This window comes from Zosterops lateralis (genome assembly GCF_965231275.1).
Source record: "Zosterops lateralis genome assembly, chromosome: 7".
In the NCBI taxonomy this organism is placed as follows: Eukaryota; Metazoa; Chordata; class Aves; order Passeriformes; family Zosteropidae; genus Zosterops; species Zosterops lateralis.
Window position 1 is genome coordinate 32301067 of NC_139767.1, and position 16192 is coordinate 32317258.

The 16192-nt window shown below is 42.6% G+C and overlaps 2 protein-coding genes across 4 annotated transcripts in view; one reads left to right on the forward strand and one right to left on the reverse strand.

Annotated features, from left to right (window-relative positions):
• The window catches only part of ZRANB3 (zinc finger RANBP2-type containing 3), a 254638-nt gene that overhangs the window by 124902 nt on the left and 113544 nt on the right, over positions 1-16192 (reverse strand). The window lies entirely within an intron of this gene.
• UBXN4 (UBX domain protein 4) lies at positions 1249-15705 on the forward strand. Of its 3 annotated transcripts, none has more exons than XM_083865795.1 (13): positions 1249-1375; positions 6664-6766; positions 7607-7635; positions 8465-8583; positions 9173-9338; positions 9774-9876; positions 11423-11477; positions 11618-11782; positions 12581-12708; positions 13421-13523; positions 13844-13975; positions 14302-14510; positions 15071-15705. In XM_083865795.1, the coding sequence occupies exons 1-13, from the start codon at positions 1297-1299 to the stop codon at positions 15207-15209; spliced, it is 1530 nt and encodes a 509-aa protein (XP_083721921.1). In that variant the 5' UTR covers positions 1249-1296; the 3' UTR covers positions 15210-15705. The 3 variants fall into 3 exon arrangements, with proteins under 3 accessions (XP_083721921.1, XP_083721922.1, XP_083721923.1); XM_083865796.1 differs by having other exon boundaries at positions 9173-9332; XM_083865797.1 differs by lacking the exon at positions 1249-1375.

Genomic DNA, 16192 nt, shown 5'->3' on the forward strand with positions numbered 1-16192 from the left:
TCTAATTACAGCTTCAGATTGTAATTTAGATTTCATCCTTCTTGTTCTTTCCTTCAGTCCACCATTGTTTGTGCTTTTGGGCCGGAAAAGTGTCTTTGGTTCTCTGCAGAAAAAGGGTTTGTTTTGTCTGCCATCAGCAGGAGGTGCCCCTTTCTCAGGCAGCTGCCTCACAGAATCGTGGAATTGTCAGGGCTGGAAGGGACCCTGGAGATCACCCTGCCCAAGCCCCCACCAGGGCAGGGTCACCTGGAGAGGGGACACAGGATCGTGTCCAGGTGGGTGTGGAATGTCCTCAGAGAGGGAGACTCCACACCCTCCCCGTGCGGCTGTCTAGTGCTCTGCTACCCTCAGTGTAAAGAATTTCTTCCTCATATTGAGGCGATATTTCTTGTACTGCCATTGCTGCTCATCCTGTCACTGGGCACCACTGAAAGGATTCCGGCACCATCCTCTTGGTATCTGCCTTTGAGATACTTATATTACATCTGAGGTATTTATTCTGCATTACAGAATCACAGTCTAGGTTTAGAAAAAGATCTCTGAGATCAGCGAGTTCAAAATGACCAAACACCACGTCAACCAGACCGTGACACTGAGCGCCACATCCAGTTTTCCTTTAAAGACCGAAGGAAGGGTGACTCCACCACCCCCTGGGCAGGCTGTTCCAATGTCTAAACCATCCGTTCTGTGAAGAGATTTTTCCTGATGTCCAGCCTAAAGCTGCCCTGGCGCAGCTTAGGGATATGTCCTATGGTTCTGTGGCTGGTTCCGTGGGAGAAGAGCCCGACTCACACCCGGCTCCACCCGTCAGGGAGTTGTAGAGCGCGGGGAAGGTCCCCCTGAGCCTCCTTTTCGCCAGGCTGAGGCGCCCCCTCAGCCGCTCCTCACAGGACTCGTATAACCGAGACCCCCTCTCAGCCTTCTCTTCCCTCGGCTAAACACGGGCAGCTCCCGCTGCCTTTCCCGACCCCCCGAGCCCTTTTTCCCCCGGGGCAGCGCAGGGGGCGGTCGGTGCCCGCCCCCGGAACCGTTCCGGGCGACAGCGCCAAGATGGCGGCGGCCTGAGGGGAGCGGGACCCGGTACCGCCCCCCGCGCGCGCTCGGGGTTGGGGGGCGGGCGGGGCGCGCGCCGCCGGCGGCCGCCAATCAGGGGGCGGTGGCGGCGGGCGGGCGGCGCGCGCAGGCGCGCGGGGGGCCGTTGGCGCGGCGGCGGCGGCGCAGGCGCGGTGCGGTGCGGTGCGGGTGCCGCTGTCGCTGAGGGCGGCCGGCCGGTCGGTCGGTCCCGGCGGTGTCGCGATGTGGTTCGGCGGCTCCGTCCCCGCCGCCATCGCCGCCGCCAAGGAGCGCAGCTCCGTCTTCGTCGTGTTCGTGGCAGGTACGGTACGTCCCGGGGGCCGCCCGCCGCCCCCTCCTGGAGCAGGGCCCGGCAGCGCCTTCCCGGCCGTGTCCCGCCCGCCGCCCCTCCCGCCGAGCGGGATTTGTGCTGTGTCAGCCCCGGCCCGCCGTATCCGTGTCCGTGTCCCGCCCTGGGCAGCGGAGTCGCCCGTCCCATTGTCGCCTTCCCCTCCGTTCTGCTCCTCCGCGCTGGGCTCTGGCCGGGGCAGCTCTCCGGGCTGTTTGTTGTGTTCCGCTTCCCTTCCTCTGTGTACCGACAGTGCGCGTTTCATAACGCTGTGATTGGAACCTGCAGGAATTCCCGTCGTCTCGTGTACGCTGCCTTTCCCTATGAAAAAACAGATGGGAAAGAGAACACAGTCTTGAGCTGAGCCAGGGGAGGTTTAGGTTGGACAGTGGGAGGATTTTCCTCCCAGAACGGGTGATCAGACAGTGGGAAGGGCTGCCCGGGGAGGCGGTGAGGCCCTGGGGGTGTTTAGGGAAGACTGGACGTGGCACTCTCTGCCGTGCTCTGGTTGACAAAGCGCTGTTTGGTCATAGGTTGGACTCGATGGTCTCAAAAGTCTTTTCCAAACTGTAATATTCTGTGATTAGGCGAGCTCTTTAACTTATTTTTGAGCTTTTGGGTATCTCTGTGTGTTGTTTCTTAAGATTTTACTGTTGCCTTAAGTGCTTCTGGCCTGAAGTTTTTCAGGTGCCTCATGAAACAACAAGAGTGTTAAACGTGTGACTTAGTGTTGTTCTCTTAAGAACTATCGAACTGTGGGACTCACGTGGCTTCAAGAAGTTCACTTCCAAAGGGGATGTGAACAGAAAAGTGCAGTTAAATTCCTTTGGTGACACAACTCTCCATGTACATGGAGAACAGCATTTTCTGCTGGATAGTAAACATCCTGATGGAAATCAAGGTCTTGTCAGACCACAGGTTGGGCTGTGTTGGTGTTGGAGTAAGGGAAGGGGTGGAGGAGTTCGTGAAGAACCACAGCCCTTGGGAAAGAGTCACGTTGCAGAATTTGGGAGGGACCCCATGCTGGAAGAGTGTGAGGAGTCCAACCCCCGAGGAGGAAGGAGCAGCAGAGACAAGGTGTCAGGAAGTGACTGTAGGAAGGGTGAGGAGGAGATTTGGCTTTATTTCCCATGATCCTGCTCTGATTTTTGATTAGTAATAAGTTAAATAATTTTTTCCCCGTGTCGGATCTCTTTTGCTTGCAAAGATAACAGGTGAGTGATCACCCCCTGCCCTTATCTCTTACCATGAGCCTTCCATTACATTCACTCCCCTGCCCAGCTGAGGAGGGCAGTGACAGGGGGACTTTGGTGGGCCTCTGAGTAGTCTCAATTTTACACCTATATCACGGGCTCAGAAATGCATGTTGTAACTTATGTCCAATATTTTTTATGAAACAAAAATTGGGCACGCAGCGGGGCCTGTCAGATGCTGGTGTTGAGTAGGTGGATTAGGAACATGCAGATACACAGGGAAGATAAATTTATGGTTGCAGGGATGTAACCTAGTTTTGTCATTGTGTGTGCTGTGAGGATTTGTTTTGTTTGTTCTTATGAGCCCTGGAAAAGGCAGAGTGTGACTCCAGCCAGAAATGGGAGAGTTGGAAAGTTGTGGAGGGACACCTGGTCCACCCCGGGCACCGTGGGGTCAGGGCAGCTGCCCATGGAACTGTTCTGTTACCTGTGCTGGGAAAGGGAGTTGGGAAGCCCAAGAACTTTCTCACTGTGGGGGAAACAGCTGTGTTTGAAGGATGTGGAGTGCTGAAAGAATAATCTGGTTTTGTGTTAGCAGAGATTGGGTTTGGTGTTTGAGTAGAAACACGTTTCAATCTGCACAGTGATGGTAACTTTGAGCCTTTACACTCCACACTTCCCACTGGAGACAGGTATTTGAAAGCACCTGGAGAACTGGCTTTCAGCAGTGCTTGGTTCTGTACACTTCATCCAATCATGTCTGTGGGAAAAGATTAATAAAGGAAAAAAATAATGAGAAATTGAAGATGTAAGTTAACTCTCATTTTGGGCCAGCCATTGTGGAGGATAGCTTTTAAATGCAGTTGACAAAAATTAGGAAATTCTGATATGTCCATCTGTGTTTGGTTTCTGCCACCATCTGCCTGTCCCTCTCTCCCTCTCCTCTGCACTTCACTTACATTTTCTCTAGAAAACAAAGAAGCGGATTATTCTTTCTGCTTCCAGAATATTTTCTAATCAAGCAAGGAATTCTGTGGTTATTTATGTTAAGAATAAGGTGGCATTTGTCATTGTAAGTGTACATTGTTTGAGCAGGCTTTTCCTAAAGCATTTTTGCTTGCAGCCATAATCCCAGAGCATTTTTGAGCTCAGTGTTTAAAACCTTCATGGCACATTCTGGCGACAGGATGGTGTAAGGGTATTAAAGATCCTGTTGAACTCATGGGAAGTTGGAATGAAAGGGATTGATTGCTCCATTCTCCCCAGAAAGCATGAGGTGAAGTGGGTCTGCCTTAGGAAACCGGTGTGAAATATTAAGGTGAGATGTGAGAGGCCCCCAGGTAAGGGGGTTGTGTTTGGGGAACAGAGGAGTTACTTTGTGGCCTCCAGTAATTGCAGCAGCAGTTTCCCCCTGTTGCTGCACATGGAGACTGTTCCCGACAGTGAAACTGGTCTGGCGAGGCAGGTGCCCCGGGGGATGGTGTGAAGTGGTGGCCGGGGAGGTGGAGATCAGGAAAAGGCTCTGCCCCCGCAGGGTGTTGGGCAATGGAACAGGCTCCTCAGGGGGAATTTGGAAATGCTCTCAGGAACATGGTAGAATTTTTGGGGTGTCCTGTGCAGGGCCAGGAGTTGGACTCAATGATCCTTGTGGGTCCCTTCCAACCCAGGATATGTTAATGATTCTGTGAACATCCCTGGTATCTTGTTGGTAGCTGTTCCGTAGATGATTTTGTAGCCTATAGAGTTACAAAAGCCTTTGATTCTTTGAGTCACTAATCTAAAGTTGATAGTTCATTTGATACAAAACTTCCTCTGTTCTGACTGAGGTGTTTAAGGTTACTCTTTCCAAAGGTTAGGCATGTTCTGATCGTGAAAATACCAGGCCACTCATAAAAAGTGCTTTTCAGAGGGAAAAAAATGAAGGGGTTACTGTCTAATAAATAATAATAATAAAAAAAAAAAATAAAAAGCTTTAAATTAAAATGCTTGTTTTTTTTAATAATGTTTGTAGAAACCCTCCTCCCTTTGTTCATAACTTTATTACTTTAATTTTTTAATGGTGGTTTGCACACATAAGCTGTTAGTTATTTGTAGCCAAGATGTATCAAGGCACTTTTCAAGTTAAATAAGTGAAATGACGCAAAGGAGGAGGAGGAGGTGAATGGTTTAATGTCCTGGCTTCCTGGCATTTCCAGAATGGTACTTCCCCTCTCCCTGAGTAGTTATGGAATGTTGGACATGGAAAAGTCAGTTGGGCTTATCTCTCCTTCTGAAAGGAAAACACTTCCCTGGTGAGTGTGTGCTCAGGGGAATGAAAGTCTTCTGACAAGCTGTGATGGTTTTGAGTAAGTTCCTCATACAGGAAGTAAATTTTTGCAGAAAAAGTCTTGTCCAGTATGTGAATCACTTGAGAAATGATCAGTGTTTTCCCTACGTAGATTTACCTGATCAGGTTTAAGAGATGAGAAAGTGTGACTGAATTGTTTACAGATCATTCCATTAAGTGAAATAAAGTGATGGTTTTGTTTGAGAAACAAGAAATCTGAGAGTTTTGGGATCTACAATTTTGTGGCTGTAGTGCTGGCTCAGTGTTTAGCAGAATGATGAATTATGTCAAGTTCTGTTGTTCTTGACCTCTTGACTTTTCTGATGTTTTTCCTGTGACCTGGGAGTTTTGATTTCAGGATATAAGCACTACTACAAAACTGTAATAAATGTACCCTAACCGCTAAATGAGAAAAGGTTATCAGAACAAAAAGATGCATGAGAACAAGCAGCTGTTCAGTGGGTAGTTACAATATTAATCAGTGCATCATGGCACAGAGCTTTATAAAACATGAGCTATCAGCATTTCCATTCTGTCCTCTCTCAGTCTGTGCTGTGAGCAGCCTCTGCCCTGTTTGTGTCTTTCAGCATTCTTTCTTCTCCGGCAGTTGGTTGTGTGGAAAAGTTAGTGTTAGGCAAGTATTTGGGTATTTTTAGTAGCCTAATCGGATGAGCACATGTCCTTTTGAAACAGTGTGTGGTGAGGCAGCTGCCTCCCTGCCTGCCTGGAGCGTTTGGAAACAGGAGAGGAGGCTGAGCCCCTCTGGCCACAACAGCTGCATTGACCACACTTGGAACACTTAGAGCAGGAGGAAAGTTCCCATGTAAAATAGCCTAAACATTTGCTTGCTTATGCAGAAGAATAATAATAGAGGTAGATAGTTTCTTAGTAATTCCAGGGAAAATTTGAAAAACAGTTTTCTGGAATTGTATTTTTGATACATGCCCCCGTGAGAGGCCTTGTGACCAGGCAGCAGCACTTCACTGGGAGATTCCACATGTAACTCCTGATCTTTAACAAGTCAAAAATATTGCATGGAATGGCAACTGGGATGAAACAAACAAGTGGTTTGTTGTTGTCACTGAATAATGGACTACTATACTTCTATACTTGTGACTCAGATTCTTCATCAAGACTGCAGTCCATTCCAAGCTGCTAGGAAGTAATACAGATTAAAGATAAATAAATGGTTGCAGGCCAGTGTACTTGTTGAAAGATGGTTAATATTAATCAGAATCTGTTTATAACCCACACCCTCACTAAACTGGTGTTTTGGGAGATAAATGTTATTCTTGTTCTTCTGTGCTCCTCACACCTTTTCCTCTCCTCCTACTGTTACTGCTCATGTCAGGAACTGGAACACAAAACTAAGTTACAAATAATTCATAAATAAATGTTGGTTTGGGGCTTTTTTTAACACTGTCAAACTGTGAAACCTTACCTGCTGAATTATGTATTTACAGGGAGTGGAGAACATTGTTTTCCCTACTAGCAGCTGATGTACTAATATGTAATGAATTTATAACTAGGGGCAAGCAGAACATAGTTTTGACATGTTATCAAAGTGAACCTGCTGAATTTTCTCCAGATTAGTAAAAAAAAAAAAAAATTATATTCTGACTTGAAAATAATCCCCAGAGTGTTTTACAAAGGTGATCCCAAGGGATTGAAGCAAAGCTAAAATCTGGGCAGACACAGCAGTTTGTGGTGGGTTTAACTCAGGTATGTGCTGTGCCTTGCAGGTGAAGATGAACAATCCACTGAGATGGCTGCAAGGTGGGAAGACGAGAAGGTGACTGAAGCTGCATCAGATGGTTTTGTTGCCATTAAAATTGACACCAAAAGGTTTGAGCCTGTTCTAATTCTGTCTCTTATACAGTATTTGATTGATGATGAAGAGAGTAAGAGGCTTCTGAAGTCCTCACCCTGATCAGGAGATAGTGTAAATACAGAGTTCCAGAGCAGAAGTGAGTTCAGTACTCCTGAAGTCGCTAGAGCCTGGGAAAATGTCAAAATTTCCTTTTGTGTTCTGCACATACTCACTGTGTATTTCAGACTGTATTCCAGTACTAGTCATAGAATGCTTGAAGTTGCCCTTTCTCAACTGGAAGAGACACAAAAATGTTGGAATAAAAATGCAAGTGCTAGAGGCAGTTCTTGGTTTGCCAAGTTACATAATGAATTAAAAACCTTTCACGAATTCAGAAAGATAAAAATCTGTAAAGCCCCAGAGAAAATGTGTTTGCCTCCTTTGTAACACATAGAATGGAGAAGCATTTAAGTTCCTGGGTAAATTACTCAGCTATTTTTGTTATGTTTGTGTTCCAGTCCATGTGCACAAAGTGCACTGACATTTCCCCAAATGGTATTATTTTGAAATGCTGTAAAGACATTTTATTAGATTTACTACATTATTTGTGCTCAATAGACTAGATTTCTTTTTCCTGAATTGCCTCTTAGCACTGTTTTCCTAATTCTTATGTAGTCAACTGTGATAACCAAGGATTGTCACCATGTCAACACTTTTGCAGAATGTTAATGATAAGATGCAATGCAAATTTGGTTTTAGTGTTCTCTCAAGTATTTAAATAGTTTTGTAGGACAGTTATTTTTATGATGAAAGACTTAATCTCAAGTTGTTGCAAAATGATTGCTACTCCTAAATGAATCTTTTCTTTTAAACAGTGAAGCATGCCTGCAGTTTTCTCAAATTTGTATCCTTTGAGATCTGTTTAGATGCTACATTATGATTACAGATAATTGCTCTTTACAAGTTAATACCCTTCTTAAGACAAATACTTACAAGCAATGCTATTGAAAACACTTATTTTGGCACAAAACTATGCAATAAACTGTGTAGTTTATAGATACCATCTGTGTATTCAACTAGCTGTCAGTTATTAGAGAAAGTGAGCAAATTGGTTTTTTTGTGTTAATCCTGTGTAATTCTCTAAATAGAAAATTATCTAAAGCTTTATGTAATCTAAATAACCTGTTGGTCCTATTAATCAGCATTAGAAAACAAACTAAAACCACTTTCAGTTATGAGCTGGGGCTCAGAGGTGCAGAGGAGGAGGAACCAGCAGTGGCCTGGGCTCTGTCACATACCCAGGTGTGAAGTCAGGTAAAGCCCTGCCTGCCTTAAGGAGGTCACTGCTCACGGTTCATTCATTCCCTGTGATGCTGGGAATTCTGTACCTTAACTTGGATTTCCTGCATGCTCGGGAGATTTCATTGCTGTCTACTTAAGACGTTGTCTGGCACTAAAACAAAATCATTCTCAAGTCAAAGCATAATCAGTTGCCTGAAAAGTTGGAGAAAAGTACTTTGGCCTAAACCAGTACAAAGAAAAGCAGAATTTCTTACCAGTTACATGTAATGTTTGCCAGGATCTTTTTGTTTTTCCTCCCTTGGCCCTGGCTACTGGTGCCCAGTTGGAGATCAGAGCACTGGGCCAGAAGCTCCTGTGGGAAGATCTGCTTTCCCCTGTGATGTTACTGTGTCAGCTTCTGTCCTTGACCACCCTTAACTGTCACTGTGCAGATCCCGTAGTGTGCGTCCCATCCAGCTTTTTTATAGGAGACAATGGAATCCCTTTGGAAGTTATTGCTGGCAGCGTTTCTGTGGAAGAGCTTGTTACCAGAATCCATAAAGTCAAACAGGTAATGCTGATGGGCTGGATCTTTCCAGATGGAGCTGGTGATGCTCAGGGCAGTGGTGGCCCTGGCCCTTGGCGTGTACCTTTGGGAAGTTACTGGTAAAAGTAGAACCAGTGAGTTCCTGGTTCTGTCCTCCCAACAATAAAATCTGCAACCTTGAGTTCAGTACACACATTGGAAGCATCATGCACAAGTGCTGCATTAATTTTTGTTTGGTTTAGATCATCTGCGTGAACCCACAGTACTGAAGAAACATGTCAAGAACTCTAGACCAGAATGACAAAATGTGACAACTCACCTTTAAGGGGGTTACTTTTCAGCTCTTAACATGGTTTTGTAATATTGTTTTGTAATGTGGATTTATAAAATAATACACAAGTGTAGGTTGCTTTATCACTTTGATTTCAAGTGCAAGACTGAACTTAGAAATAAAAAATATATGATTGTACCAAATTCAACAATATGTGGTAAATTTAGTTTTATATTTTCAATAGGGCTGATTCTTCAATAATAATTCAGTCTTGACCTTTTAACCTGTGAAAAATATTTGAAACTTCCATGGGCTCCATTCTCTCTTTTCCCAATTTCTTAGATGCACACAGGGAAAGGGCGGCCTTTGGAAAACGGCAGCCAGGCATCTGCTCCCTGTCCCTCCTCTCAGCCTGATGGTGCTCCAGAAAGTGCAGAACCCAGAGCAGGGGCTTGTGACTCTCCTGAGGCTGCTGTGCCTGAGACAACAGCATCTTCTGCTGGTAATGGTTAGTGTTCCGACACAAGTGCCACCTCATTTGCTTTGGAAATAAGTTGGTGGTACATAAAAGTCAATAGAGTGAGCAGACTCACTGAGGAGAATCTTAGGACATTCCAGAATGCTTTCTGCGAGTCTAGAGGGAAGGATAACTTGTCATTCTGCTTCATTTCAATAAGTGAGGAATCTCTGGTTTATAACTCAATAAATTTTGTATTCTTTCATTAAAAAGGATTTGATTAGAGTTTGTTTTTTTGTTTTTTTTGGCTTAGTTACCTGAAACCAAATTATTGAGGAGGGGAGTCTAACTAGCAGAACCTTGTATCTCCTTGAGATATCCCAGTTGCTGCACATTGTGGCTAGCAAGGAGTCTGGTAATTGTTATGATAAGAAATACACCTTTTCTTTTTTTCTTATGCATTGCTTTCTTGTAAATCCCTTGAAGATGAAGCAAATTCAGGTCAAGCAAGCCAGGAAGCAACTAATTCTGTGGATGAGCAAGCAAATGGTGCTCAGCCTGTGAATGATCTTACACTCAAAGTAGAAAGGCAAGTCTTCTTTTGCAGACTTCTTAATGTGCTGTATTTGCTTCTCGGCAGTTTTGTTGGGTTTTGGGTTGGTTTGGGTTTTTTTTTTTTTTAACAAACATGTTTAATTATAGGATTTTTGTCCTTAATCTGTTGTCATCTGGCAAATATTTATATGGTCTTATTTTGTATTACATGTCTCTGGCAATACTAGGGCTGATACCAAACCAGGTTTTTGATTAATATAATTTCTCATGTACTTTGAAACAAAGAGGTAATCTGGAAAACTGTAAGTGTTCACCTTTGATATAACTTCAGCAGAGCGGATATGTTTGCTGCAAATTCTTGGATAAATTGAAACATTCAACTCAAAGCATTGGAAACTGGTGTAATAAAATCCCAACCTAGGTTTTGTATAGAGATGTCATCTTACTTCTTGTTGATTTGATGACTGTTTGTAGTTTAGGGATATTGCAAAAGTCAGTGGAATCCAATTCTGAGACTCGTGCTTTGATCAGTGAACAGTAATGAGTTGAGTTTTTTGAAGTATGGTGATCAGAAACTCCTGGCTCAAAACATGATTAATTCATTATTCAGTGTTTTTAAATATGGGATATTGTTTATAAACTTGTTTTTAATAAGATTGGCACTATTTGAAGTATCTGTCTAAAACCATAACATGTCTGTAGCAAATAGGAATATTTATCATGCTAAAATATATTTTAAATCTTTTTCATGATATTTCAGTTTTCTTCCGAAGTCTTTGGACAAGAGGTATTTTTTTTACTTACCACTGATAAAACAATGCAGTCAATATTTTAATTTAATTAGCAGTGTTCCTTTTTGAAAAATGCATTACTCTTACATACAAATCTGGCATAATTTATCTACAGCATTATTTGCAAAGGGGAAAAAGAGGCCAAGCTCTGTGGTAATTGCCACTTTCTTTTGAAGAAAACAGCTACCTTACAAACATTTTTCTGATTATATGACTTTTCACAATGGGTCATGCCTGCTCTTTCCTCAGACTTCAAATATGTTGGGATTTTATTTTCTTGAGAAATTTACTTTTTTCTTTTAAGTCAGTCTTTATTCTGAGGCTTTTTTCTGGATAGCTGAGACAGATGCATGTGCATTTCTGTCAGGGATATATATTACTTGTGTTCCCTTTTAGGAGGTGATGTGCAGAAGAAACCAGATGGCTTAAATAGCTAAAAAGAGATTGAGATTTAGTGTTTCTGTTACCACAGATCATAAATAGTGGTTGCTTATTGTATGTCATCGTACGTTGGTTCAACAGTAAGAATATGTAGGATTCTTCATTTAATGGGTGGAAAAAGGACAAAAGGAATGTTGGAACAACTGTAGAAGTGAGAAGGGAGGTGGTGAATTCACCACCACCCTTTGCATGGATGGTGCACCCGCATGGGAATGAATCACTGCTGGTACACAGAGTATTAGCCTTGTGCTACAGCTCATTTTCATGTCCTCTCCTGGCTTGCAAATGCTTCATTAACATTTGCAAATACTGCAATGATAAGACTTTTGACTTTGTTCTTAAATTTAGGTTAACAAAAAGGCTTGAAGAAAGAAGAGAGGAGAAAAGGAAAGAAGAAGAACAGGTAAAAAAATGTAAAAATCCTTGCAGGTTGGGGTTTTTTTTTTAATATAAATATTTAATGCCTTCTTAAACAAACATACTTCAGTCTTTTCTCTTGTCCAAGGCAATTTTATGGTCCAATTTTTATATCTCTCTATTCAGAAAGAAATTAAGAAAGAAATTGAAAGAAGGAAAACTGGTAAAGAAATGTTGGAGTATAAAAGACGACAGGAAGAAGAATTGACCAAACGTATGTTAGAAGAAAGGAACAGAGAAAAGGCAGAAGAGAGGGCTGCTAGAGAGCGCATAAGGCAACAGATTGCAATGGTAAATTTTGCATTTTGGAACAGAGCTTGCTGCTTCTCTCTCTCACAGTGTACTAAAATTATACATTTTCTCATTTGATGAAGCTTTGAAAAATTGTTCATTTTTCCATTTGGGATTCTCTGGCCGTGTATAGTAATGATTTTTGTATTTGGGGTTTATGTCGCATTTCCTGTGTATAAAATGGAACTTCTGCTTTCATCTTGACAATTCTTTTCTGTCTGAACAAACATTTCTGTCATACTGCTTGAGCCTAGTGGAGAATTATCATATAAACATAAAAATAATTGCATTTTAGGCATGGTACTAAAAGAAAAGCACAGGGAGTATTTAATTGTAGAACATACATAAGAACACTGCTCTCAAAATGGTGAGGAGGATTATTTTCCAAGTTAGTTTATATGTGTGTGCATATATGGATGTAAACAGTTGATAACAACTGAAATTCTTCCTCATTAGTAGGTTTTGGTATAGAACACTTAGAATTGCAGTCATGTAACTTCCCATAAGGTTTTTGCCTTAATCTTCTCTGGAGTGTTGAGGTTGCATGGGAAGATCATCTGTTAACAACTGGTTGTGGGAAGTGACTCAGTGACAAGTGTCATCTTGGCTAATGACACAAGATTGTGCAGTTTGGCAATGAATAATTCTTTGCAGTTCCACTGTCTTTTCTCCATATGGTCGGTTTGTATGTTTGTTTGTGCAGTTGGTTCATGAGTATAGATCATAGCTGTCTGTTTTAATGAGTGTCAAGCAACAAGTTATGTTAACAATTAAAGTTTCTCTTTGATCCTTCCACAGGATCGTGCTGAGAGGGCAGCTCGCTTTGCAAAATCGAAGGAAGAAGCAGAAGCTGCAAAAGCTGCAGCTCTTCAGGCTAAACAGGCTGAAATAGAGGCCAGAAAAGAGGCAGCTCAAAGGGAGCGAAGGTGAGATGCAGTAGAGACACAAATGTGTATTTTGTGGGAGAGAGGTAAAGAAACATTCTTAAGAGAGTTAATAAATCTCCTCATCTCTGACAACGTGTTCCCGTGTTGAGCTGTTTAAGCCGTGGCATTAAAGGTAACTATTTACATGAACATGATGCTCTTTGATAGCTTTCATCCTTTTGACATTTGTGATCATGAAACACTAACCACTTTTTCTGGTGTGTTATTTTAGTTAGATAAGAGCTTTTTGTATCTGAGCTTTGATTTAAATACCAGTATCTTGGAGCTTGGTGGGGTACTAGATAATGTGAGAATGCAAAAGATGATGCCTGGACAGAATGACTTGGTAATGTCAGCAGTGCTGGGGGGCTCGGTGCAGATCCAGGGGCTGTGTGTGGATGGCTTGGATTCAGGAAGGCTGGGTTGGGGCCATCAGCTGCCTGTTTCAGAGCTGTCTCCTGCTTTGCCCAGCAGTGCTGGGTTAAGAATTATCCAAACCTATAGGGACCTTATTTGGAGATATGGAGGAGGTGCATTGTGAGAGATCAGCAGGTGGTTTTTCACTGTGAATTCCCTCTTACAACCCATCTGCACTGCCCTGGGCAGGATGGGTATCCCTCTTTCCCACATTTCACTAGTACCAAGCTAAAGGCCCAGGAGCCTTTGTCTGTTAAGGGTTCCTGTCCTGACTGACCCAATACCTGTCCCGCAGTGCAATAGCCAGGATTCAGTTCCGCCTCCCCGATGGATCTTCCTTCACTAACCAGTTCCCATCTGAAGCACGGCTAGAAGAAGCCAGGCAGTTTGCTGCACAGGTAAATGGACATTTTGTTTCTCAGCTGATTATGATGTGGTGAGCATCAAGTAGTTGTTGATGGCGGTGGAGTTGTCATCAACTCCTTTCCTTGTTGGGTATTTGAAGGGAGTTTTGGTAGCAGCTTTCTCCAGTGCCATCAACTGCCTTTGTGTATCATTAGTAAGAGATTGAGAAAAATGAAGGATATTTCATATCCTACTCTGAGGATGCTTGATAGTTTGATACAGAACTCTTACTAAGGTATACTCAGCTGGCAAATAGGCAGTTGTTTGAAAATTAAAAGTTATAAATAAAACGTTTTCTTTATGTGCTTCACAGACGGTTGGTAACACTTACGGCAATTTTTCACTGGCAACAATGTTTCCCAGGAGGGAGTTTACCAAAGAAGATTATGGAAAGACGTTACTGGAACTCGAGTTAGCACCCAGTGCTTCAGTAGTGCTGCTGCCGGTAGGTGTTGGGTTTTGGTGTGTTTGGTTTTTCAGACAGCAGTACAGTAGCTGGATATTTGCTATTAGTCAGCCATGATAGTATTTGGCTTGAATTTGGGGATTTCCTTTGTCTAAAAAGATTGCAAAATTACTCTAGTTTTTGTCAGGACTGATTTGGAGAAGTTTTTTCTGGAGCAGATAAATGGTGGCATAGATACTTGTCTAATGTGTAACCAGAGTTGTTCCTTTGTGTCTGCTGAGCTGCCTCAGAATGATGTGTGAGATACTCTGTCTACAAGAGCAGGACTTTAATACCTGACAGGTTTGTTTGGTGTGTTCACACAGGCGGGAAGACCTGCGACTGCTGTTGTTCAGGCTTCGGGCAGCGATCTGTGGAAGTTCTTGGGCACAATCCTTTACCCCCTCTTAGCGGTTTGGAGATTCATTAGCAACTTTCTGTTTACGAGCCCACCCCCCTCACAGCCCTCTGTGAGATCAGCTCATCAGCAAGACCACTCAGCTCCCTCCACATCGGGCAGCATGGAGCAGAGCAGGTAAGGCAAAGGGGTTATGGCAGCTGTTTCTCAAGCTTCTTGCTGCAATTGCTCTAGTCTTGTAGTGGGGAACTGAACTTCCAATTACACAGTAGAAAAAACATCGTCTTGCAGTCATTTATGAGCAGGGAATTCAGCTGTAACTACAAAGGTGAGCTTCACTTCAGCTGATACTGTTTGGAAGGTAAAAATGTTAAAAATGGGATATCAAACTGTTATGAGATGGTTGTTCAAGAAGCAGAAGCAGGTGAAGTCTGGTTCTGACAGGTTTTGTATTGCCTGGGGAATGAGATCTCCCATGTTCCAGGAGAGCTGCTCAGCTGTTTCTGGTGAAAAAGCCACATATTGCTTCAATGACAGGGAAAATGAGAGTCTGCCACTCTGACTGCTAAGTGACACATTTTCACCTGGGTACTGCTTCCCAGGGAAACAAAGGGCTGAAGAAAACTATTATTGAGGATCAAAGAAAGATGGATGATTTGTGTTTATTGCATTTGCTGCTTCTCTTGTGTAATTATTACTGAGGAAACTGTCAAACCTCACTGTTCTTTGTGCCCTAGGCAAGCAGTCAGGAAACGAGTAGTGGAAAAGCGGGGGGAAGACTTCAAAAAAGAAGGCAAAATATATAGACTGAGGACTCAAGATGATGGAGAAGATGAAAACAATACTTGGAATGGAAATTCTACACAACAAATGTAGTTTTGAGTAACTGCAGTTACTATCTGGCTGCTTTTTTTTTTTTTTTTTTTTTTTTTTCTTCCTTCTCTTATTTGATCTAAGTCAACTAAAGCTTCTGGACAAGTGGGGCTTATTTTACACTGACTGAATTACTTAATTCTTATTCCTGTGGTGGATTATGGAATAAAGTCACCTATGTCAGAAAAATCAAGTGGGTGTAGGTGAAACCTAGTAAAAAAAGACTGAAAATCTCTATCAGCTTTCCTAAATATTGCCCTATGCCATAGAAAGGCACTTTTTAATCTATAAATATTCTGCTACATAAATTTAAGGGCCAGATCTATTAATATAAAGGTCATGGTAGACAATGACTGATTGAAATGAGGGTTTCAGAAGCACTATAAGTAGCAAATCAGGTAACTAATTTATGTTTAACTTTTTTCTTGCTTCTGCAACTGCAAGCAAAACCTTGTAGTTTTTAATTCCCTAAGCACTCAATAAACTATTTTCCAGAAAACAGGACTGTCTTGTGAAGTTCCTCTGATGTTCTGGTATCACAAGGAAGCAAGCAGCGTCATTCATGCACTGAGATTTAAAATACAGCAGCCACACATTTTATTCTAGTTTAAATGACCTTACTGTACATGAAATTAAGGAAATGAGGGATGAAAATCCAATCTATACAGTAGGTGCAATATAACAGTTTTCACCAGGGGAGACACTAATTTGTCTTAAAATTCTAAGAAGCAGAAGAACTTCCAGGGGTCCTTTCAGAACTGTTGATGAAGCAAGGACAGATGCCAGCTGCTGTTCAGAATCCTTATATCCAGATAGGAACAAGCAATTTTATTTTACTTTGGTCTTTAGGAAACCAAAGCAGTAATGCCCATGGACAAAAGAGAAATTAACATAGAAAAATAATTTTCCTCCCCCTTTTTAAATTGGAAAGCAAACAACACAATCCTGGGGAACTGTCTGAGGCAAGACAGAAAGCTGCAATACTG

Excerpts from the sequence above, each read along its gene's own strand:
- UBXN4 (XM_083865795.1), top strand. The coding sequence starts at position 1,297 with ATGTGGTTCGGCGGCTCCGTCCCCGCCGCCATCGCCGCCGCCAAGGAG. Across the intron at positions 7,636-8,464 it reads CCTGCAGTTTTCTCAAATTT|ATCCCGTAGTGTGCGTCCCA; the intron begins GTATCCTTTGAG and ends GTCACTGTGCAG. Across the intron at positions 9,339-9,773 it reads AGCATCTTCTGCTGGTAATG|ATGAAGCAAATTCAGGTCAA; the intron begins GTTAGTGTTCCG and ends AATCCCTTGAAG.